Below are 24,634 nucleotides of genomic sequence, written 5' to 3'. Positions count from 1 at the left end.
TAATACAAGGATAATGCACACAACAATGTCACAATAGACAGGCAAGAATCAGTGTGAAATAATGGAAAGGGATATTTTGGATATTTTTGGGTTGGTCTCTTTAGATATGATATAACTTATTTGTAATAAAAAGTGCATATGTTTAAAAGATATATGAATTATTCTTACTATGTATAAGAGTCTAGCATTTTCTGGCTGTGAATACTTAATACCCCTTTAAATGAAGTGAAAAAAGCCTCTTTTCCTGACCCGCAGGCCAGCAGGATTGTATGCTTGCTTTTGACAGTTTTTCTAGGAAGTTGTTTGGGACTGAATAGCAGGAAATAATTTCAGGATGATTAAATTTTGTTACAGTGGAATGAATCACAGTACTCAACACGCTCGTAAATCAGAAAAAGAACAGGATGGAGAAAGTTGAGCTAAAGTTGATGATGATGATTGTTTTGTGTGTATTATGAGATATGAAGCGGAAATTTCTGCAGTGCCTTTTGGTGGCCGACACCTGCATAACCATAGGATTCTCATATGTTGAACTGACTTTATTTAAAATTGAACAGGACATTTACGCGTGAATGGTTCCCATAATAATCATTATTAGTACATTACAATGTGGGAAATCTGGTTTTCTATTTTTCCACAAATATTCATATTTCATAACTGGAACCAGAGGTTCATACTACAGGAGGTTCGGCCATCCTGTTTTGACCTCTTGTGTTCCTGTTCCGTCTTTTTTTAGGGACAGATCAATCCCACAGTCTGGACTTCGGCTCTCCTAGTGTAGCTAATGACATTTCAGTAATGGCATAAATCCTAAGTAGGAAACGTAGGAGGGAAAATTAGAATAAATCTAAAGTGCCTGAATTAAAGAAGATCATGATAAAGTGGTTTCAGGATGTTTTTAAAGTGCTGAAAAAGCCAAATTTAGACCATTTTCTGTTGATGCTGACTGGGCCCTTTTTCATTAATAAGGGTGGACAATAGGCTCATGCAAATATCTATGCAAAAGTTAGCCTGACATGTTGGATTTTTTTTTTATTACCAAATGTCAGACTGACATACTGTACTTGGAAAACTCTTCAAAACAATGTTGGATCGTGTTCATATTTGTTACATCTTCACTTCATCAATGGAAATCAAAGCCAAATGAAAGAAAAATAATCCAAATTTCTGCCCTCAAAGAGCAAGCTAGTAGAGCAATCATTAGCATTTATGATAGCAAAAAGTGAAAAAGCAGAAAAAAAGCACCAAACTGTTGACTGCAGTCTGAATCAGTCCTTAGTATAAAGCATACCACCTGATAATGAGCTAGGTGATGCATGAAAAATGTGAAGAAGACCAAGTGCATTCAATATTGAAAAAAAGAAACAACACTCACCATTGCTTCTTAAAAAAGGTGAATGTCCTTTATTCCATGTGGCGGAACAGTCCTTTAACATGCAGGGAGAGAAGGGAACTGGAGGAGGACACCTCCTTCACTTCCCCGCTCCTCCTGCATGTTAAAGGATGGTCCCGCCACTTGGAATAAAGGACATTCACCTTTTTTAAGAAGCAATGGTGAGTGTTGTTTCTTTTTTTCAATATTGATTAGCATGTATGACACTGCCTGATCATTAGTGTGATTGTTCCTTTACACAAAGTTTCATTTGTGTCTGCAGCACATCTCTGACAAATGATGATTGCAAGGGTATGATACCATTTTTGCTGCATCTTTTTCTATGCGTTTTTCCATGCGGAAAAAAAATCAGCTTTTTACATTAGCAGCAAAATAAATGAGATTTCTACTACATCAAGCATGTAAATTCTTTCAGCTACTTTGCAATATTTTCACCCATTCAAATGAAAACACAGCAAATGCATACAAAAAACGGGCCAAAATATGTGTATTGTAAGCAATGTTTTTTCTGCCAACACTGTTGTTTGCTGCAGAAAAATTCAATATAAATACATATGGACATACCCTTATGTCTACATTAAAAATATGATGAAAAAGATAAACAATTGTTTGCTTGCTTGACCAAACATGTATACATGGGCCCGTGGTCAGTAATGAACCTGAGTTCACTCAATGATCGATTTTTCTATCCAGACAGTCAACATCACACAGCACCCATTACCATAAAAAGAAATTCAAGAATTGACCATCTACCATCGGTGGGGAGTGGCTATGGTTTGGCTATGAACAGGAGTCTTCTTTGTTTTGCAGTGCTGTTTTATAACCTTTAATCTTTACCAATGGCTTCTCTAACTTGCTGCTTTATAGAAACATGCTGCGATCTCTTGCAAATATTTCTCTAGAACCAGCGGAGTAGCTAGGGATAACGCACAGGAGGGGTGAAACACATCTGAATTGGTCTGTACCCAGGCAGCCATGTTTACAACTTTGGTAGCCCACCCTAATAGTGGGTATAGGGGATCCTCAGCAGATGAACATGCTATTATTGAAAATAAATCACTTTACAAAAACCAATATTATCACCATGCGATGACCATATAGTGGTAGATATCAGTTCTGCAGAACAGAAGAGATTACAGTACATGTAAAGATAGTCATTTAAATGTGACATTGTTCCAACTGTAATCCAGAATGAGCCAAAATCTCCCCTGAATGAGAAAAGAAGGGAAAAAGGAAGATGTGCCATTTATAAAGGACCCCACATAGGATGGTTTTCAAGCATGATAACCGCTGCCAGTCACACACAACATAGTGTATGGAATATGAGAATCTAGACGTACAAACATGAGGGAAAGGGGCCAAAACTAATCAGTATGCAGTACAACTGGAATGAATTTGTTGCTGTAATTATGGTTATATAATGGGTACAGGGATTCACATTAATCACCCCTGACGAAGCCACCATGAGTGGTGACACGCATCGGGTACTTCTTTAGCCTTACCCGTCACTATGTGTGTGATACGTGCTGCCGTCACGGTTGCTCCATGATACATTTTTTCATGGGCAGCCATTGTAGTATGTATGTTATTCCCTCTATTTGCATTCTTTACCCTACCTTTTTAAATAGGTTTTGCCTTGGGCTATTGAGGGTTTGCGCTCCATGTTCGTTCTTTTCCCTGACTGGACCCATTATTTCATATCTCCATGCTTATATTTGGTAACTTGTTTCATGCATTTTTATTTGATACTAGGTGAAGAGCCCGGCGCTGTCTGGGCATAGTAACTAACTATGGTTAGTTATAGCAAATTATAATGATTATATCTATATATATAAAGCTGAGTGTAGAGCCCCGCCCATTCCACATAGCCACATTCACTATAATATCCCACATCATCCCGTCAGCCAGAGCTACCGGACTACTACCCATAATATCCCACATCATCTCGCCAGCCAGAGCTACCGGACTACTACCCATAATATCCCACATCATCCAGTCAGACAGAGCCACTGGACTACTACTCCTAATATCCCACATTGTCCCATCAGCCAGAGTCACCTGACACCTACCACTAATATCCTACATCATCCCGTCAGCCTGGATTCAGAACCAGAGCGCTGAGTGGAACGGTCCTAACTTCCATACTGGGGATCCCTTTAAGTGTGGCCTGGCGTCAGAACCAGAGCGCTGAGAGGATTTGCCTGAGTTCCATACCAATGATCCCTTTACTAGAAGCCTGAGGTGAGAATCAGAGCGCTGAGAGGATTTCCCCTCACTTCCGTACCGAGGATCCCTTTAAGAGGGGACTTGGGTCAGAACCAGAGCGCTGAGTGGATTTGCCCTAACTTCCATACCGGGGATTCCTTTAAGAGAGCCTGGGGTCAGTACCAGAGCATTTGAAGGCAATTGCCCAGACTTCCATACCGGGGATCCCTTTAAGAGAGGCCTGGGGTCAGAATTAAAGCGCTGGATGGATTTACCCTGACTTCCATACCAGAGATCCCTTTAAGAAAGGCCTGGGGTCAGTACCAAAGCACAGAGAGGATTTGCCCTAAATTCCATACCAATGATCCCTTTAAGAGACCCTGCTGTCAATACCAAAGCGCTGGATGGATTTGCTCTGACTTCCATACCAATTATCCCTTTAAGAGGGAAGATGTGCCTACGGGTTGGAGGATGTGTGATGGGTATATAGGCACGGGAGGGGGGATTCATTTCTGTCATGTGATCTCTTCTCCTTTCAGGGGGCAGACAATGGCTGGGAGCTTATGTTCCCAAGGATGCTATATTTCTCCCACCATGTCAGTGTCTGCTGAGGTGTTGTCAAGTGGGAAAACTGTTGGTCATAACAACCAATCACAGCGCAGCTACTTTTAACCTGCTCTGGTGAAATGAGAGATGTTTAGTGATTGTTTGCAAGGAAAACTGTTGCTCATAGCAACCAATCACAGCTCAGCTTCTTTTGAACAGCTCTGGTGAAATGAAAGATTCTTCATGATTGGTTGGTGATACACACACACATTCATTTTTATATATAGAAATGGACCATGTATCTAAATCAGGGTTAAGTGCATTGTCATACCTGAATGTGTGAGGGCTCGGGTTATTTGATTAATATAGTTGGTTTGCTGTCCATATAACTATTGAATTCATTTTTGCACACATATGTGGTTGGTTTAAGGTTTAGGGCTTCATTATGAGCTCATATGTTGTCGTGTTATATCACATATGTGATTATTTTAATGTTTTTAATGTTTTTTGTGTGTCCTTTTGTACTTAATAAAATAATTGCGTAATATCCATGCATTGTGGTGATCCCCTTTTTGTGGCCTATATCTTTTTCTTTGTGGTACTAGTGTTACTATTTTTATAGGCTAGGTTTGGATCCCACTTCGATTATCCTGTGGTGCCCCCACAATTTATATTATTCTATGTACAGTAATTTTGTAGCGAGTTTCTCCTAATTACAGTTATAATGTCCTGAGTCCTCTCATTTATATAGCCCCTATACACAGTATGATGGCCTTACAGCTCCCCTGTGTACAGTATAATACCGACCCCTGCAGCTCCCCTATATACAGGATGGGCCATTTACTGTATATGGATACACCTAAATGAAATGGGAATGGTTGGTGACCCAGATCGGCGCGCTGAATTTTCAGAATGGGCAAAACAAAAATTGGAACAGGACCCTCAGTTTACAAAGAACGTTATGTTCAGTGATGAGGCAAACTTTTTTGGGTGGACCATATATATGGATACACCTAAATAAAATGGAAATGGTGACAGTTTTCTTGCATAGGGTGTCTTGCATTGAAATCTGCTAAGAAAGTAGAAAGTTCCAGCTCACCCGTGATTGCATTGCACTATCTTCAGGAGCATGGACCCGCTGTGTCCAAGAGTTTAACCATCCAGAGAAATGAGAAATGTCCAGCTCAACTGATTCTGTGAAGATCAAATTTTATTCACGCGAATTGTTTCATAGAGGATAAAATCTTCAGTGCAATAAATGACAGAAGCTGATTTCAACGCGTTTCTGGAGACTAGGCTCCCTTAATCTTGGGGTTCTTCTTTACCTTTCTCACAAAGTCTTTTTTCCCACGATTGCTCAGTTTGGCTGGATGGCCAGGTCTAGGAAAACTTCTGGTTGTCCCAAACTTATTTTGTTTAAGGATTATGGAGGCCACTTTGCCTTAGGAACCCTGTGTACTGTAGAAATTCTTTTGTAACCTTGGCCATATGTGTGCCTTGCCACAACTCTGTCGCTGAGCTCCTTGGCCAGTTCCTTTGACCTCATGATTCTCATTTGGTCTGACATGCACTGTGAGCTGTGAGGTCTTATATAGACAGGTGTGTGCCTTTACAAATCAAGTCCTTTCAGTTTAATTAAACACAGCTGGACTCCAATGAAGGAGTAGAATCATCTCATGGAGGATCACAAGGAAATAGACAGCATGTGACTTAAATATGAGTGTCTGAGCAAAGGGTCTGAATACTTATGACCATGTGATATTTCAGTTTTTCTTTTTTAATAAATTTGCAAAAATTTCTACATTTCTGTTTTTTTCAGTCAAGATTGTGTACAGAGTTTACATTAATGAGAAAAAAATGAACTTTTTTGAATTTACCAAATGGCTGCAATGAAACAAAGAGTGAAAAATGTAAGGGGTCTGAATACTTTCTGTGCCCACTGTACAGTGAAAAAGAAAGACAGCCATAGCTATTTTCACGTAGGTGATATTGAGTACTTCTAAGGGTGATTTCACATTGCGTTTTGCCACAGCTTCGCTGGCAACGTTGAGGCTTACGTCTAAACTTACCTGCAAAGCAGAATTCAAGCTTATGTGCTGACGTGGCTATTGACTACAATGGTGCCGAGAGAGTGAATGTGCGCTCTGACGTGCATCATTTTTGGGAGTATACATTAAAGGGGGTTTTACACTAAGCGATATCGCTAGCAATATCGCTAAAACGTCACTGGTTTTGTGACATTATAGCGATATTGCTAGCGATATCGCTATGTGTGATACTTACCAGCGACCGGCTCCCCCGCTGTCCATCGCTGATCGCGCGAGAATGTCCAGCTCCATTTCTCGTCGGGCGCTTCCTGCTGAGACTTCCTGCTGTGACGACGAGCGACGCGTGGAGGCGAGCGGGAGGACGTCTGGATCGCTGTGTGTGAAAGGTGAGTATCGTGCGCTGCGTCGCTGCTGAATCGCTGTGAGGTCTTTCTGTATGAAAGCTCACTAGCGATCATTTAGCGATGCACCAGCGATCCTGACTGGGTCGGATCGCTGGTTGGATCGCTGGTGCATCGCTAAATGTAAAAGGGCCTTTACTGGAGATGGACACCCAGATGCAAGTGGGGGGTTTGGCTGTAAGCCTAGACAGGGCCACTGAGTTTGTGACAAAACACAATTTGGATGCACCCTGGCATACACAACCTTTTTGGGATCTATCATTATATGATCAGTCAGAAGACAGTAATCTTTTGAATGCCCTACACTACCAATTATTGTTTTACATATACATTAGTTGCTGTCTTGAAAATGAGCCTCAAGCTAAAGCCCTAAACTCTACTGCAAATGAAACCTGATATTCCCAGAAGTCCTTTATCACAAACCAAACAAGGGATTTTAAGCATTTGTTGTCCCGTTTGGCATATTCTATAGATAGTGGGGGAGGTACACTCCTCTGCTTCAGGAAGGTTTACATGGTCTGGAGTAAAGTCTGAGCTGAAAGAAAAGAACAATAGTATAAAAGACAAGTTCAATTTACATTTGCTAAATCCCACAGGTTCCTAGTGAAAAGGAGATTCATATGGTATGTAAAGAAAGTTCAAAAGATAAGGGGGGAAGGTCTTTGGTTTGGAAATGCTAATGCCTCATGAAGTAATGCACTGGATGGGAGATCAGGGTGAGTCATAGTTAAGCCACCTTGGGGTTTTGAACAATTTAAAGCCCTCTCCATGGGGTCTGGGGGCTGGCAGACAATAGGACAGGGTGGGGTTGAAGGAAGGGGGAGTGTTGTGGTGCAGCTCACAGTCAGAAAAGTTAAAGGGGTGTGAAAGAAGCTCCACTCTCATTTCATACATCCGTCCAAGAACAGCACAAGGACAACACTGGGATGTTATGCACTTTCTTCCCAATAGCTGGATTGTGCTATAAGCAAAGCTTCACAGGACATCTGCTGCCTGCTCTAACCTGGGATATAACTACTACTACTACTACTCCTGCTGTGGTATTAGGATAAGGATCTCACAGAGGAGACATTATGCTTGGCACAATTACATTAACTGGTAAGAGCTATATACTTTTCATCATGATCAGTTTGGGCTAGATGTGAAATTTCCAGGGATAATGTGATGAATGCTATGTGCAGCCTTTGCTATGACTTGTTACAGAGTTTCTAGGAAAAGGAAAGGTTTTCACAGCTTCTTCTCTTCTAAAGTAAAGTGCATAATCTGTTTGTTCAGCCTAAAATATTAATAGATCTTCTTCTTATTGAGACTTCCTTTATTCTAATATAATATTGATAGGAAAAGTAAAATTGTATTTCGCTATATTAATTCATAATATTTAATTTTTTAAACTTTGTGAAAAGTTTCCCGTTATTGCCTCCATGTACTGCAGTCATTGGAAAGTTGGGAATAGGTGTGTCTCCAATGCATCAGCAGCATGTTTCTTTAGATCGCTACCATGTATAAGGTGACAATTCTGTAAGACATTTTTGTAATGATCAAAGAGGTCTAAGTTGATCACATTTCATTATTTTGCTGCCATAGATATACCAGCAACATGTGGGAGAGAACATAATAAAATACATAATACAGGGAAGGTGGAGATTATTTTGACCTGAAAGGTTTCTAACTAATGAAAGAAAGGATGATGTGTCAGTTTTAATTATTGCTTTTAAATTTCACCAAAAAATAACATTCTTCATTTATCGATGAATCTGTAATGTAATATCCACTATAACCCTCAAATACTGGAAATGTGTTTGCAGAGAAAATCTTTAGTGAAGTTCAAGGATCCATCTAAGAAAATAGTCCTTAAATGGATCCAGTATGTAACAGTATGGATCACATTTACCTAGCAAATAACTGGAAGCTATAAGGTTAACGCTCAGGATTTGGTATCTTCTTACTGATATTAGTCAGCTGCCACTGTCCTGATCTGCCTGACAATGAAATTCATGTGTAAGTGATCCTACTTCAATTCCCCAGGGAAACCTTCCAAGTTAACCCACTCATGTTTACAGCCAGTGCTTTTGGTAAAAATTAGCAGACATTTTTAAGGTCTTCTTTATTAACATGGCAAATTTCCTAAAGTATTATTTTCATGCCATAACATTTTATGATTAAAACTTTGTAGATTCTACTATTACAATGATTTTCCTGCTGTAATAGCATACTCCGCGTTTCCCAACACGTCATTGTCCTATACAGTTAAGAATCTCATCCCTGGCAGAGGCTCAGGGAGGGGTCCCAGTTCCCTTACTGTGGGAAGTCTGGACTGGGAAAGTGTAATCCCACTCAATTGTGAAGAGCTGGGTTCCTTTCTTAGAAGTGGCTTTCTAGTTTGCTTCATGGGCACAGTAGCAAGATCTACTTACTGAGCCTTTATTACTTCCTAAGTTGGAATGTGGAGGGGTCTTGAATCATTCAGTAAAGATGTCCCGGAAGGGAATCAGAGAATGTAGGAAGGTTTTAGTATTGCTAATATTTTGCACAGCTTTCATCCTTCAAGAGAGTGTGATCTGATATAAGATGGTCTGGAATGATAGTCAATTATGCATATGATCAGGCGTGTCTGTCTATCTTTAGGTCTCTCGATCTGTCACTCGATCTGTCTCCCGATCTGTCTCCGGATCTGTCTCCCAATCTGTCTCGATCTGTCTCCGGATCTGTCTCCCGATCTGTCTCGATCTGTCTCTCTATCTGTCTCTGAAGTCTATCACACCTCATTTATATCCCCTATCTATCTTTTTCCTAAGTCATCCCAGTGATATTTTGTAATTCTGTGTATCTGACCCTGGTGCTTCATGTGTCCAGTATTTCATTCATTAGAGATTAGATCTTTTTTAGAACATCTTCCGAATCTATATTACCACTTTAAAATATTTAGTCTAACTTGGTTCACACAATTGAACTTTTCTTTTTAAGCTTTTGGAGACATTTTTTTAGGTCCTTTTTTCATTTATTTTGCAAATATTTCTACATTAGAATGAAAAAAATGATGTCTGAAACAAAATGCAACCTGAAAACTCTTGTAAAAAACCTCAAGATGTAGTGATGGGGTTATTTTTTGACAAGCCTCAACAAACTCTGTATAAAATAAGCCTGTTGATAGCCACCCTGTACTTTTCATTATGTAAATTGGTTCCGCAAGTTCACTACCTACTAACAAAATGATGAAAAGGGGTTTTTAATATGTTATATATATAGCAAAAATGCTATCTCTGCATAAATATTTGGACTTAGGCTGGCCATATACATTGGATTTGCCATCCAAAGGTATTTCTCTTGTGCATATTTTTTTTCCAAGTTCCTTTGAATGAAGAAGTATAAGTTGCTCTACGACATATCTGATGCTGCTTTTTGTGGGTAAAATATAGAATTGGGGAGGCTGAAATCTAATAATAGGCATAAGATTGTCATACATGTCTCGGGACAGCCACGCCCTGATCAGTACATTAATTACACTTGATCATTTTCTAATTTCCCCCAGCCATATGAATATCTATTTAAGAAAGAATGATTTTCTGTCACATATCACATACAGCTAATTATCTGGGAAGGTTTAATGGTCTGGCATCAAGGAACAATCTGAGACTATAGTTTCAACCTGTACAAGAAACAGCCCAGTCTGATTGCTTACTAATCCTTCCATACATTCAATTTTTGCATTATATTAATGCTGTAATTGCTGCCCCAGAGGTGAAACTCCATTTATAATTAAATCAACCTCCCCAAATTGGAAAATGTCAGTTCTGGTTGCAGCAGCATTAGTGAAACAGGACACTTATTCAATCAGCACATGGGGCAGCACCCATTGTGTCTCTTGTAGGTGTGTTCTACCATAGAAATCCCATGACGGATAATTCAGAATGAACTTATTGATACATGGGTTTGAGGAAATGCTTTAATACATACATCATGGTTAACGCTCATCAATGTTCCCTTGTATGACAAGAATGTTCTTGATGCGTAGCTGCAGGAGATGCAGAATGTGTATTACAGTTCTTTATTAAAAAGGAAATCATTTACAAGAGAGGAAGTCTCCCATGGCTATCCCAACCCTTGGTGGCCATTAATAAGATTTGCTTCTTTTGAAGCTGTGTGCTTAAGCTGAAATGCAAACACACAACAGGGCCAGACACTTGGGCTGGAAGAGAAACACAAATCATTTGGCCACTTTGTAGTGAGAAGTCAGGTATGTACACATTGCAAGGGGCCTGCTCCTAATCTTGTTTCCTGTGTAGCTCATGAATAGTATCTTAGCACTTGTATAGCGATTATTATTCTTCATATAAATGATTATTGCTTTGTAAAGAACTACATTTAAATTGGTCAAGCAAATCAGTTAGATGGTGGTCGAATATTCGGCAGATAGCCAATTCTCCCAATTCCACCTTAAACTGGAACCCAGTTTGAAGGAGCTTTCCTGTGTTCTCTGTCAAAAGCCGCCTATTGACACAACTCCCACTGTCTTATGTATAGAATAATTTGATCAGCACTCTGAAATTGGACATACAAGATCAACATCTCTCCCAACGAGACCATTAGGGTACCGTTACACTAAGCAACGCACCAGCGACCCCGACAACGATACAACCTGGTTAGGATCGCTGGTGCGTGGCTAAATGGTCCCTAGTAAGCTGTCAAACAGGCAGATCTCTTCAATGATGCAGCAACGATCCGGTGATCTGTATAATGACCTCGGTGGTCATTGGGACCTTGTCACACAGCAGCTGTTCTGACGACTTCCACCTGCATCCCTGAGTTCTGAGTCACCAGAGAGGTCGCTTGTTGGCATCAAACACAGCGATGCATGCTGGTCAGCGGGACACCAGTGATCAAAAAATGGCCCAGGACATTCGAGCACGATCAGCGACATCGCAGTGAGGGCCCGGTCGCCGCTATGTGTCACACGTAGCGAGATCGCTGGCGAGATCGCTGTTGCATCACAAAATTGGTGACGCAGCAGAGATCTCGCTAACGATATCATTATGTGAGACGGGGCCTTTAGTCAAACCTTTTGATTTCGAATGGTTCAGCAAACCTTGGTATAATGTGTATGGGGGCCCTAACTGCCCACCAAGCAAAAGGATCTTTGTCACGAGGTCCCATACACATAAGATGACCATCTGATGTTGCAGAAATCGGTGGGTTCGACAACATCACAAAAAAAACTTTATTTTTCTTAACCTCTTGTTAGATTGCTTATCAAAGTTTTTGAACTTTTTTTGTAGGGGAAGCTAGCTTAATACAGGATAAATGTGAACACAATGAATCCTATCAGCCATTATTTTAATGTATTTCACAAATGCTTTTTAGTCAACAGTTTATCACTGTCATCTTATTGAAATTAATAGAATTGAGCAAAAAGTTTCGCTTATGCTTGGTCGGTCAGAAGACTGTGAACCTTCTCTCACCTGCTGACATCCCCGGTGTCTCTTCATTAGTATGCTCTCTGCGACATAATAATTTCACATGATGTATGCATGATTTTGCAATAGGCCTATTAATAAAAAGAAGCGCTGGGGTTGCTGTCAAAAAAGATTAAGTTTGCAGGTTCTGGTCCGGCAGCCATGGACTACCAACGTAGTTGGCCATTGAACTAGGGTCCTTGTGGATCTTTTTGGTCTACTCTAGAAGTTAACATGGCTGCATTCATTTGAGAGGGGAGGTAAAAAGATGTCAAACACAAGTAATTATGCTTCTTGCTTGTAGTGGAGTTGTTGTAGTAATGTCTAAATCTGGTAGTACGCTTTTTTCATTAGCCGGCAACCAAATGCTCATTCAATACAGCTATCTCTTCTGACCTGCCTCAATCGAGGGTGCATGTGTTTTCAATACGTGGTGGGGAGTACAGCTGAGCATACACATTAGAAAACTGTTGAACACTTGTTTAGCCTACAGCCATCTCCTCGCCCCCCAGAGGAGATGGCTGTATATATATATATATATATATATATATATATATATATATATGGAAGGGGTTGTTCTGGATTTATATATTGATCTGTGATTGGAGGGGGTCCATCAACTTGCACCCTCATTGATCAGCTTTTATCTGCTCCAGTGGCAGTCAGAGGAAAACAATACATGGAATCTTTACAACGGGGCTTTGTATATTGCTTTGTAGCTAGCCTCTTTTGGCAACTGCAAGTTATCTTCCATTGACTTGAATAGGAGATAAGGTGCAGTAACTAACAGTGGCTACTAAACGATATACTAAGCCAGCCATGTTCCAGCTCTCTACATAGGTTACAAATGGCAGACACCATAGAAGATAACAGTTGGTCACACTGGTGGTGTCATGTGTAAGGGTCCCGTCACACACAGCGATCTCGCCAGCGACATCGCTGTGTGTGACAGGCATTAGTGACCGGCCCCCCTGCCAGGTATCGGTGATCAAGCTGGAACGTCCTGGGCCATTTTTTGATCGTTGGTCTCCCGCTGGCCAGCATGCATTGCTGCGTGTGGCAGCGAGAGACCTGTGATCAGCGACGCTGGACGCTGGTTTTCAATGTAAACAGCGGGTATCTAAGAGCCGGGTGGCTCTTAGTTACCCACTGTTTACCTTGGAAACCAGCGTGTATGCTGGTTTCCAGGGTAAACAGCGGGTATCCAAGGGCCGCGCGGCTCTTAGATACCTGCTGTTTACATTGGAAACCAGCTTGCTCGCTGGTCTGATCGCTGGAGGGGCTGTCTATGTGACAACTCCCCAGCGATCAGCCTAACGATGTCCCAGCGATCCCATCCATGTCAGATCGTTTGTGGGATCGCTGGGACATTGTTATGTGTAACGGGGCCTTAAGACCTCAACCAATCTGATATTGGTTAACTATCCTGCGGATAGGTCATGAGTAGGTTACTCCTGGACAACCACTTTCTTCAAATGTATGATAACCTACTTGCAGAATAATTTATAGATCCTAAATTATGCACATTCAAAAAAAACAGCTATATAAACCTGTAAGAAAATTGTGTCACACTATATGATAAAATAAATAGTGTTTATTAATTCTTTTTAAAACCAAAAAACATCAGATAAACATTATAAAACCAGGGAAATACATAAAAATTAGACATCCATGTGTTGGGGTAAATACATACAAGAGAGTTTTTTCAACATCAGTAAAACAATTAATGGGTATAAAAAGCAGTGTATAAATATGGTATATAAAAATATATGCTTAAATAAATTTCAATCTATAATCCCACAAGTAATAATCTAAAGCATATGTGCAAATAATAACCCAATTTGATATTATTTATCCATTCCAGTATTAACCCAAATTAATCATCTTGAAGGATGAATACGTCGAGATTTTTTCTCTGCTTCCATCGGAAAAGTTTAACTTGGATAAAGGGAGGAAGGATGATAGCAAAAAAGAGGAGGAGGAAAAATGGAGATGGCGTTTGATTCCGCAAAGTTTCGCTAATTGGCTCCAGGCGTTTGCTATTTTGGCTAGCGTGATTGGTGAGAAGGCGCATGAGAATTGTTCTCATCTTTTTTATTATTTGGATTCGATTGGAGAGGCTTATAGAGTCTACAGGGGTCAGGCTTGGCTCCGTTATGACTAACAGTTTAGGCAGAGGAAGGCGGTTCATCCAGCGATTCGGTGGGACCAGAAAGACATAAGTCTGTGGTTGAAGGTTATGACGCCGACTAAGTTCGGCCATTCCTTTCCTGGGGGGGCCAGTTCTTCAAATGTGCAAAGCAGTGGTCAAGGGGCAGGCGGTCAGTCAGGGCAATCGGGCACCCAGAAACAGGGTCTCTGCTGGCAATTTAATGATGGGCAGTGCATTGCAGCGGAACCTCGCATGGTGCTTCCAGATGCTTTAGGAAGCAGAAAGGAAAAGCAGAGTGCGCTAATTCCAAAGGGGGAGATGCCAGTGAAACTGGCCATGATGGTCCCTTATCTAAGTAGGTTTCCGGATAGGGTTAAGGAGGAACTGTTGTTGTCCGGTTTCAGGGACGGTTTTAAAATTCCTGCCTCTCCTTTTGAGATACCATGGGTGCTTAAGAATCTCAGGTCAGCTGACCAATATGTTGAGGTGGTGTTGGAAAAGTTGGGGAAGGAAGTTAAGTTGGGAAGGATGTCGGGGCCATTTAAGGATCCTCCGTTTGAGGATTTGGTTGTCTCGCCCCTGGGTGTAGTGCCGAAGAAAGAGCCGAATAAGTTTAGGCTCATTCATCACCTGTCTTTCCCTCATAGTAGGTCGGTAAATGATGGAATTGACCCGGAGCTGTGCTCTGTGGTTTATACATCATTTGATGAGGCGGCAAAGTTGGTCCGGAAATGTGGCAAGGGGGCACTTTTGGCTAAAACAGATATTGAGTCGGCGTTTTGGTTGCTCCCGGTTCATCCAGATAGTGTTAGGTTGTTGCAGTGTTACTGGGTTGGGGAGTTTTTTTGTTGATAGGTGTTTGCCAATGGGTTGCTCAGTGTCTTGTGTGTTTTTTGAGGCATTCAGTTCCTTCCTTGAGTGGGTTGTCCGGGAAGTGTTGGGTTTTGATTCTTTGATTCATTACCTGGATGATTTTTTGTGTATCGGTCCGGGTAATTCGGGTTGTTGTGAGAGGTTGCTTAGAGCGGTGGAATGGGTGGAGGAGCGTTTTGGTGTATCGCTTGCTCCCAGTGAAACAGAGGGGCCTTGTACATGCCTGTCATTTTTGGGAATCGTGATTGATTCGGTGGGATGGGAGTTCCGTTTACCGGAGGATAAGGTAAAGGCGTTGCGGGATGAGGTGTCTCGAGCCAGATGGTTGAAGAAATTGTCATTGAGAGAGGTAGAGTCGCTACCTGGAAAATTGAATTTTGCTTGTCGCATTATTCCAATGGGTAGGGTCTTTTCTCGGTGGTTGGCAAACGCTACGGCGGGAGTGCAGGCTCCGCATCATTTTGTTCGGCTTACCAGTGAACATAAGGCCGATTTGAAGGTGTGGGACAAGTTTTTGGAGCAATACAACAGACGTTCTTTGCTCATGGAGGAGGCAGCTGTAAATGATGAGTTGGATCTGTTCAGATGTGTCTGATGGAGTGGGTTTTGGGGCATATTTCAAGGGCCAATGGTGTGGCCTGATGAGTGGTTTCAGCTTGGCCTTGTTAAGAATATTGCTTTGGAAATTTTTCCTATATTGGTGGCTGTGAACCTATGGAACGAGGAGTTTTGGAACAGAAGGGTCCGTTTTAATTGTGACAACATGGGAGTCATGTGTTCCATTAACAGCTTGGCGGCATCCTCCTCCAGTGATTCGAGTTTTGAGGCAGTTAGTTTTGACTTGTTTATCGCTTAATGCTCATGTGACGGCTTCTCATGTGCCCGGTATTAGGAATTCCATTGCTGCTTCTTTATCTCGTTCACAGTCGGAGCGTTTTCGGTCCTTGGCCCCAGATGCGGAGGAAGCGGGTTTGGAGTGTCCAGCCGGGCTTTGGAAGGTGGTCTCAGGGCTGCAGAACCTTTAATATGGGCATCTCTGTCTTCTGGTACTTGGTCGATCTATAAGTCGGTGTGGAGTTCTTGGGAAGACTGGTTGGGGGCACGTTCGTGTGGGAACTCTGTGGAGGATCAGTTGAGTGCGTTGCTGGCATGGTTGGGTTTTGGGGCGGATGAGGGTTGGTCAGTGTCTAGGGTATCACAGGTTATGGCTGGTTTAGCTTTAGGGTTCAAATTGCGGGGTCAAGTTGATTTGACCAAGTGTTTTTTGGTCAGCCAAGCCATCAATGGTTTCTGACTTCGGGGTAATTGGGTGGATTTCCAGCGTCCGCTGTCATTTGGCATTCTCGAACGATTGGGGGCTGTGTTGGACGAGTGTTATGTGTCAAGGCTTGAGTGTTCTCTTTTTCGGGCGGCATTTTCCCTTGCCTTTTTTGGGGCATTGAAGGTGGGGGAATTGGTATCTCCAGGAAGGTATTCAGGTGGGGGTTTGTAAGCTAAGGATGTTGTGGTGGGTGATGGTAGTTTGGAATTTTGGATCAGGAGGTCTAAAACGGACCAGGAGGGTAGGGGGAAAAGAGTGGTTTAAGGAGCAGTTCCAGGATCTCTGATGTGCCCAGTGCGTTGTCTGCGGGATTACAGGACATGGCAACAGAGTAGTGAGGGGCCATTGCTGCGTCATGCTGACGATTCCTTCTTGTTAAGATTCCAGTTTGTGGCTGTTTTTCGTAAAGGACTGACCAGATTGGGTATTGACGGGTCTAGGTTCACTTCTGATTCCTTCAGGATTGGGGCAGCTATGGAAGCGGTGGTTGGGGGCTTGGGATCAAAGGTAATACAACAGATTGGAAGATGGGACTCTGGGTGTGACAGGTCGTATGTTCGCCCGGGGGTGTTGGGTGCGGAGCTGCATTAAGTATTGAGTGGTTGGTTAATTTGTCTGTGCCTTGGTTTTGGTTAATGGTGGTTTTTTGTCGTTACAGGTTGCACTCCTTTGCTGGTGTGGATCCTGGGCCATTCCTTTGTTTATTGGGGCGCTCGGCATGTGGACGTGCGGCGAGAAGGGCGGCAGCTGGGTTTTTCGCGAAGTGTGGCAGTAATCAGGTGGTTGGGTTTTAGGGGTATGGGTTGGAACAGGGTCCTGCAGGAGGTGCATAGTAGCGCTAGCCTTGATAAAGACCCCGATATTTTAGTCCTTCATCTGGGGGGGAAATGATTTGGGGGTTCGTCCTTTTCGCACGATCTTTGTTTGTGGTTGTCATTTAAGGGGCTAACTGTGGTGTGGTTGGAGATTGTCCCGAGAAGGATTTGGTGTCATGCGAGGTCGGTTGTCAAGATAAATAAGGCAAGGATAAAGGTTAATAGGGCGGTGTCCAATTTCATGGTTAGGAATGGGGGGCGTCGGTTCGTCATTTTGACCTTGAGAAAGGGAGTAGGGAGTTCTGGCTGGCTGATGGTGTTCATCTGAATCATGTGGGCATTGATTTGTGGGCATTGGGTCTGTAGGACGGTATTGAGAGGGCCATAGCATTTCGGTGTGGGGGGGTCTCAGGCAATTGAGGTGTTCAATTGCCTTCGTTGTGGCGTTTGGGGGAGGGGGTCCTTGAAGTTGGTGCTAAATTTGTTTTGGGGATGTGTGGTAATATGGATTCCTCAATTGTTATTATCCGTGGTTTGGGTCTGGTGATTTGGGGGGACTTCCGGCAGTGGTTGGTCGGATCCCCAGGGGTTAAGTGGACAGTGCAACCCTGATGGGGTATTGGTGCTCCCGAGCCAGTGGGGTAATGGCTGGGAGTAATTTATGGTATGTGTTTGTCCACAAAAATTATTCTTCACGTTTTGGTCACATGATTTGAGAGCTTCAAGGACCCTCCCAAGGTTGCATATATATTTATAACTGTTGTATGTTACTTAAATAAAAGGCTGCTGTGGCCATTATATTCCATTCAGGTGTCCTGATGTTATTTGGGGTTCAGGTGGGTTGGGGGTTTATTGGGGGTTAGTGGTTTTCAGATGCAACCCAACCGCAGCTCAACAACTCCAATGTCATGTTTAGCGGATAGTATAATGGATCAATTCTAATTTTACTCTGCACATGCCTGAGCCCCATAGCATTTGGAATGCATTTTGAGTAAAATTAAATTTATTGTCCCAGGGTAGTAACATAACCACTAGTCAAATAATATTGAAAAATATTATCATTCTGGGCGGCCTGTTACCTTCAATGATATAAAACATAAGAACGGAATGTCATGTAAAGTATATGTAGAAAACACAAAGGACGGTCGAAAAAATGCTCAGTTTGCAAAATGTGGTCTGCGTAAAGGGCTTAAGAGAGTCCAAGGAGAGAGAACTTGGGTGTATACATAGCATATCTGATCAACGTAGAATGCTGGGAATTTTTGGAGTAGGTCCAGTTTAGCTGTAGGAATCCCATGGGAGAGTTGTCAACCAGCTCCAGATGTCGACAGGGATGACTTTAAGCACATGGAGTTCTTTACATTCAAACTGTTACATCCCTGAAAACTTTTTACATCTTTCTGATTTAACCCTCTTGTTCATTTAGTTATTTCAATTTCTATTTCTTTGGATTAAATCATCAAAACCAAATCAGGAGCTAGAGATTGAAATAAAATGCATCAAATTTATTTAAAGATGTCTCGCAATCTTAAACTTATATGGTCACAGTCTTAAATGCTTGATTTGGAGTGAATGTCCCCTGTGATTACCTTAATTTTATGGATAATAGGCTTCCCATTAACCCAATTCCCTGAATTCTGTCACCCATTTGTATAAACTGCCAAAACCACACACTGTTCGAGAACCTTGCCTTACCAACTGCTTGTTTGAACAGGTCAGTGCAGATTCCTGTTATCACCTTGATTGTACCGATCCATATCCTTCCAAATGAAGTTTCTACAACCCTTTCAAATGCATCAGAATTGAATCAGGATACATGTAGAGTTTTGGTACCACCGCAGGACAGAATCCGCTGAGGAAATAAGCAGCAATCTACTTATTTCCTCCAGGCTCTGTACAGAAAACACAAAAGATTAGCACCATTAAATGGCAATGGGGCTTTCCATGTGCGGAACTGTGGTGGAGATGTGCCGGTGCTATCGAAAGTTCGGGCACGAATCTCTGCTGCTGAAAATACATGTTGAATTTTAATCCTTTTTGCGATCGTACGCTCATACTGTACTTTAATAAGGTGTTATAAATGAAAATTACCCATTTGTGCTACTATTAACGTACAAGTGAAGTTGAATGCTTTGCCATTGCAAAAAATAGTACTTGTTAACCGGTCCAGTATATTGTCCCATTTATACCAGAAAATATATTTCTAATGAAATACAGCACTATTCAGAAGTTTAACAGTACACAAAACATTATGGGTTATAGATAATTTAGCGTCATAAAATGTATAAGAGGCGAAGAAAGGTTGAACTTGTTGGATCTAGGTCTTTTTTCAACTTATGTAAATACTGTATATAACAGCATTTTGTACTGAACTGACAGGGGAGCTGTCACTAAAGAGTTGTTGTTGTAATGTACAGGTTTTGTTGTAGTCATCCCTGTAGGTCATAGTCAACCCAATTCTCTTCGGCAACTTAGTTTTATACAGTGGTGATAGTCTATATAGGGACAAAAACAACAACTTCTCAGGTCATCCATAGAATCATAGAATCATAGAATTGTAGAGTTGGAAGGGACCTCCTGGGCCATCTGGTCCAACCCCCTGCTCAAAGCAGGATTCCCTAAATCATCCCAGTCAGATGTCTGTCCAGCCTCTGTTTGAAGACTTCCATTGAAGGAGAATTCACTACTTCTCGTGGCAGCCTGTTCCACTCATTGATCACTCTGTCAAAAAGTTTTTTCTAATATCTAATCTGTGTCTCCTCCCATTCAGTTTCATCCCATTGCTTCTAGTCTTTCCTTGTGCAAATGAGAATAAAGTTGATCCTTCTACAATGTGACTGCCCTTTAGATATTTGTAGACAGCTATTAAGTCTCCTCTCAGTCTTCTCTTTTGCAAACTAAACATTCCCAAATCCTGCAACCTTTCCTCATAAGACAGGGTTTGCAGACCGGTCACCATTCTGGTCGCTCTTTTCTGAACTTGCTCCAGTTTGTTGATGTCTTTTTTAAAATGTGGTGCCCAAAACTGGACACAATATTCCAGATGAGGTCTGACCAAAGAGGAGTAGAGGGAAATAATGACTTCACGTGATCTAGACTGTATGCTTCTGTTAATACATCCTAGAATTGCATTTGCCTTTTTTGCTGCTGCATCACACTGTTGACTCATATTCAGTCTGTGATCTATTAGTATACCCAAGTCTTTTTCACATGTGCTGTCACTTAGCCCTATTCCTCCCATTCTGTATATGCTTTTTTCATTTTTATTGCCCAGATGTAGTACTTTGCATTTCTCCCTGTTAAAAACCATTCTGTTAGTTGCTGCCCACTCCTCCAGTTTATTTAAATCTTTTTGAATCCTCTCTCTCTCTTCTCTAGTATTAGCTATCCCTCCTAGCTTTGTGTCAGATCCAAATCATCTTTGCATCTCTATTTTGGTATATTTTTTTCTATACAGTAAATTTCATGTTTTTTTTGAAAAATAGTAAAATAAAGTGTTTAGTTAGGTTTTCCTTCTATCCTTATTGTAGTGATATACTGTACCCAGAAGACCAGCACAGGAGCGTATATAAGAGGAGACTGTGCAGAAGGGAAGACCTCTGGGCACGCCACCGCCGGTGCCATTTTACGGGAGGCCTAATGTTTTTCTGAGAAAAAATATTTTATATATCAAGCGCAATATTTAAAATAGGAGGCAAGTCAGACATAAAGGCGAGATCACCAAGAAAAGACACTGCCCAGAGTCAAACCCTGAAGCACAAAGACATGATTGCAGCAAAACATTAAACACTCATTACAAAAGAATCCTAAAATAGATTTCTTCATCGTATGTATCATTTTAATCAGTATTGCAGCACTAATATGGCACTGTCTGTAGTTTCCGTAGCAAAATCCTGCCGAAAGGGTCTTTTTAAGCATCAGTTTACTTATTTCAAGTTAAGCATTCTCGTATCTTTCTTTGTTTTTCAGTGTAATTTCTATCTTGACAGATTTGTTATTTTGTACCTCGACAGCTTCCTCCCTTTCTGCGTACTAAACTAGAAAGAAATTATTTTCCAAGAAAACCAGATATCTGCGGCAACAGGGGCGGACAAAGACAGTAGAGGGCCCCTGTGCAAGAACAGTAAATGGGCCTTTTTGGAGCTCAATAACTCATCATAATGTTCAATTCCATCTGCTTTGGTGGTAGACATGAGCCCCCTTACCTCTTGGGCCCCAGTGTGGCTGCACAGGTTGCAGCAATGGTATGTCGGCCCAACGCGGCAATTATGGAGGAAGAGTGATAAGTGATGTGAGAGAGAGATTTTGCGCACTTTAAAAAAGCGGTCCGGCATGTAGGTGTGTTTACTGTCCTCCACTCCCTGCTGACTTTGCTTCCCCATTGACTTGCATTGGGTTTCGTGTTTCAGTCGGACTTCGACTTTTCCCGATAGTCGGACTATTTCGTACAACTTGACTTTTGAGAATGTCGGGTTTCATGAAACCCGACTCGACCCTAAAAAAGGCAAAGTCGCTCATCTCTAGACACAAGCCATCAAACAAAGAAGAACTGCTTAAATTTTTGCGCCAGAAGCAGTGTGAAAGTCTCGTGGCAAGCATGCCATGATGCATGAAAGCTGTTTTTAAAAATCATGGTTATTTCACAAAATATTGATTTCTGTACTTTTCCTGAGTTAAAACATTGGTAATGTTGCTTCTAAATGATTATGAACTTTTTTTCTTTGTTTTATTTGAGGTCTGAAAGCACTGTTTTTTGTTTTTTTTTAATTTTGACCATTTCTCCTTTTCAGAAAAAAAAACCCAGAAAATATATTGCTTGGGAATTCGGAGACATGTTGTCAGAAGTTTGGAGACTAAAAGAACAATCTACATTTTACTCAAAAATATACCTATAAAAAGAAAAATCAGACAAACTGAACATTTGGAAGTGATCTCTTAATTTTTGCCAGAGCTGTATATAATTAACCCAATCCATAAATGCCGTAATAAGAAAAGAAATTAAAACAGCGCAATTGCAGTTTTTTGATTACTTCACCTCCCTAAAAAAGTGATAAAATAGGCAAAATGACATATGCAGCCAATCAATAAAATTGTCCGCTCTCAAACTCCAAAAACTGCAAGCCCTCCCTCAGCTCGATAGAAAATGGTGACACATGCCAAAAGCGTTTTTATTTTTACGATTTTCTGATTTTTTTTTTTAACCAGTTAAATGAAAAAAAAAAAATGACCAAGTTTGGAATCCCCATAATCATACTGACCTGGAGAATCATTCAGAGCCATTGCTACCACTCTGAACACCATAAAAACAAAACCTAAAAAACATGTCAGAATTGCATTTTGATCACCGCACTTGGAATTTTTTTTGTGTTTTCCAGTACATTGTGTGGTAAAATGAATGGCATCATTCAAAGCCACAACTCGATCTTCAAATAAACAAACTCTCTTATGGGTATATCGACATAAGAAAATACCAGTAGACCACCAGTTGACCACCCAACCTAAAAGGAACCTGACAGCCTGTGTTTCAAGCAGCATGTATCGGAGACTGGCTGCATGATTTCAGCCATGTATGTTTGATTCTGAAGCATTTCATAGTAAAACATAATTTAAAAGCTACCGGGACCTGAGCCGCATGAGTGACTAGTTGAAAGGGCAGGTCTCCGACGATTTCTCCCTGCCCACTGCCAATGACTGACAGGTCTCTCCCTATACACGGACTCATGGAGATACAAGTTCATCAAGGTCAGTAGGAGGGAAAAATCCACCAGGGACCCACCTGTCAGACTAGTCTACCTTGGCTCGGTATCCCGATGACTTTTAAAGTAAGTATTTCTCTGAAACTTTGTAGAGTTTCAAAATTAAATATACCTGCATGAATAGGTCAGGTTAATGACTCAGGACCCGAATTAAAATAAAAACCGTATACTCTCTCCTTCTTCAGCGGTGCAATTGCAGTGATGTCTGCGCCACTATTCCTGTTGAGTGACATGACTTGTTGTGTCACATGCCGGATGCTGACAATGAGCAGCCGCTCGTCACCGGCAGCCTTATTTCACCAGAGCTGACTTTCACCCCGATGGAATGTTAATGCGCTGCAGCCAAAGAGCAGCCATTCTCATCGGGGCTCCCTGACAATCAATCTGCATGTATAGGAAATAGATTCAGAGAGGCAGGTATGTAATATCTATGGTCAGTTGTAGGCCTTGTTCACATCTGCAACAAAAATATGAACTGAACTGCAGTTCAGTTACCTGCACATGATGGATGCCAACAACACCCAGAACCTCATTGACTGTAATGGGTTCTGTCAGGATTTCATCATAGTGGTCACCCTTTTATCAAACAAAATACTTGTGTTTATTGTGCTATAATGACTATTTTGGCGGCATTTCTGTTTAGTCTCAAATGCGGATGTGAACGCAGCTTTATGTGATTCTAACACAAAACGCATCTTGCAGCCTAAATTTAACAAGCCTCAGTCATTCCAAAATCGGTAGCAAATAGTAACTTGGCACTCAACTTGAATGATCCTTTTTGAAAGAAAATTTTATTATGTGCAGTCTCAGAAACGTTTCGGCCCACAACAGGCCTTCGTCGGTCTGTATGGCTGTCATACAAGCGGTGGATACCGCGTTTTGATCTACACACCCCAAACCGACCTTCACAAGGCCAAGCATCTCACAATGCATCATCCTAATTTGAATCCAAGGAGTTAGATACCGCACCAAAATCAATATATATTGAGTCTGGCTAGTTTACCAGCCCATACGCAAGCAGTATCAAGTGAGTGCACAGTGCACACCTGCACCAACCTTGATAGCAGGAATCAATATATACGAAATTTTGGACCTGCATTTAGTCACCATACTGTGACTTCAGTCGGCAGACCGACGAAGGCCTGTTGTGGGCCAAAACGTTTCTGAGACTACACATAATAAAATTTTCTTTCAAAAAGGATCATTCAAGTTGAGTGCCAAGTTACTATTTGCTATTCATTTGGGTCTGGGTAACCTACTTGTGCACCCTGCGGTAGTGCCACGCTATACATATCACAATTCCAAAATCGGTGTCAATATTCATTGGAAAATTGTAGCAAACGCTCAGATGTTTTTCTCGCTGCCCAATCCAAGCAAGCACCATTCACAGGCCATGCTCACATGTTCAGTATTTGGTCAGTATTTTACCTCAGGATGTGTAAGGAAAACCAGGAGTGAGTCAGTCACAGGAAAAGTATAATAGAAACACGTCACCACTGGTTTTGGCTTACAAATACTGAGGTAAAAAACCTCACCAAATACTGGTAGTGTGCACGTGGCCTAAAGCTAGCCATGCACATGAGACTTTTTTGGTAGATACAGATGGTGTTGGTGCTGTAGGAGACTAATGGCTATGGTGAGCGCAAAGATAAGTCTGTTGGCAAATCTGACCAA

At 41.5% G+C, this 24,634-nt stretch overlaps 1 protein-coding gene across 2 annotated transcripts in view; it reads left to right on the top strand.

Moving 5' to 3' along the window:
* AKAP12 (A-kinase anchoring protein 12) overlaps positions 1-24,634 on the top strand; it is a 250,664-nt gene that overhangs the window by 208,436 nt on the left and 17,594 nt on the right. The window contains exon 1 of one of the 2 annotated variants that reach the window (XM_073557651.1): positions 7,437-7,691. The exons of the other annotated variant lie outside the window; for it this stretch is intronic. Within the exon in view, the coding sequence (XP_073413752.1) occupies positions 7,667-7,691 (25 nt within the window). The 5' untranslated portion in view covers positions 7,437-7,666. Of the gene's footprint in view, positions 1-7,436; positions 7,692-24,634 lie in introns of those variants that run through there. 2 annotated transcript variants of the gene reach the window in all.

This window comes from Dendrobates tinctorius, unplaced genomic scaffold (assembly GCF_039654945.1).
Source record: "Dendrobates tinctorius isolate UK_male_01 unplaced genomic scaffold, ASM3965494v1 ptg000250l, whole genome shotgun sequence".
Lineage (NCBI taxonomy): Eukaryota > Metazoa > Chordata > Amphibia > Anura > Dendrobatidae > Dendrobates > Dendrobates tinctorius.
Note: the sequence above shows the minus strand (reverse complement) of the source record. Positions and strands in the feature narration are given on the sequence as shown.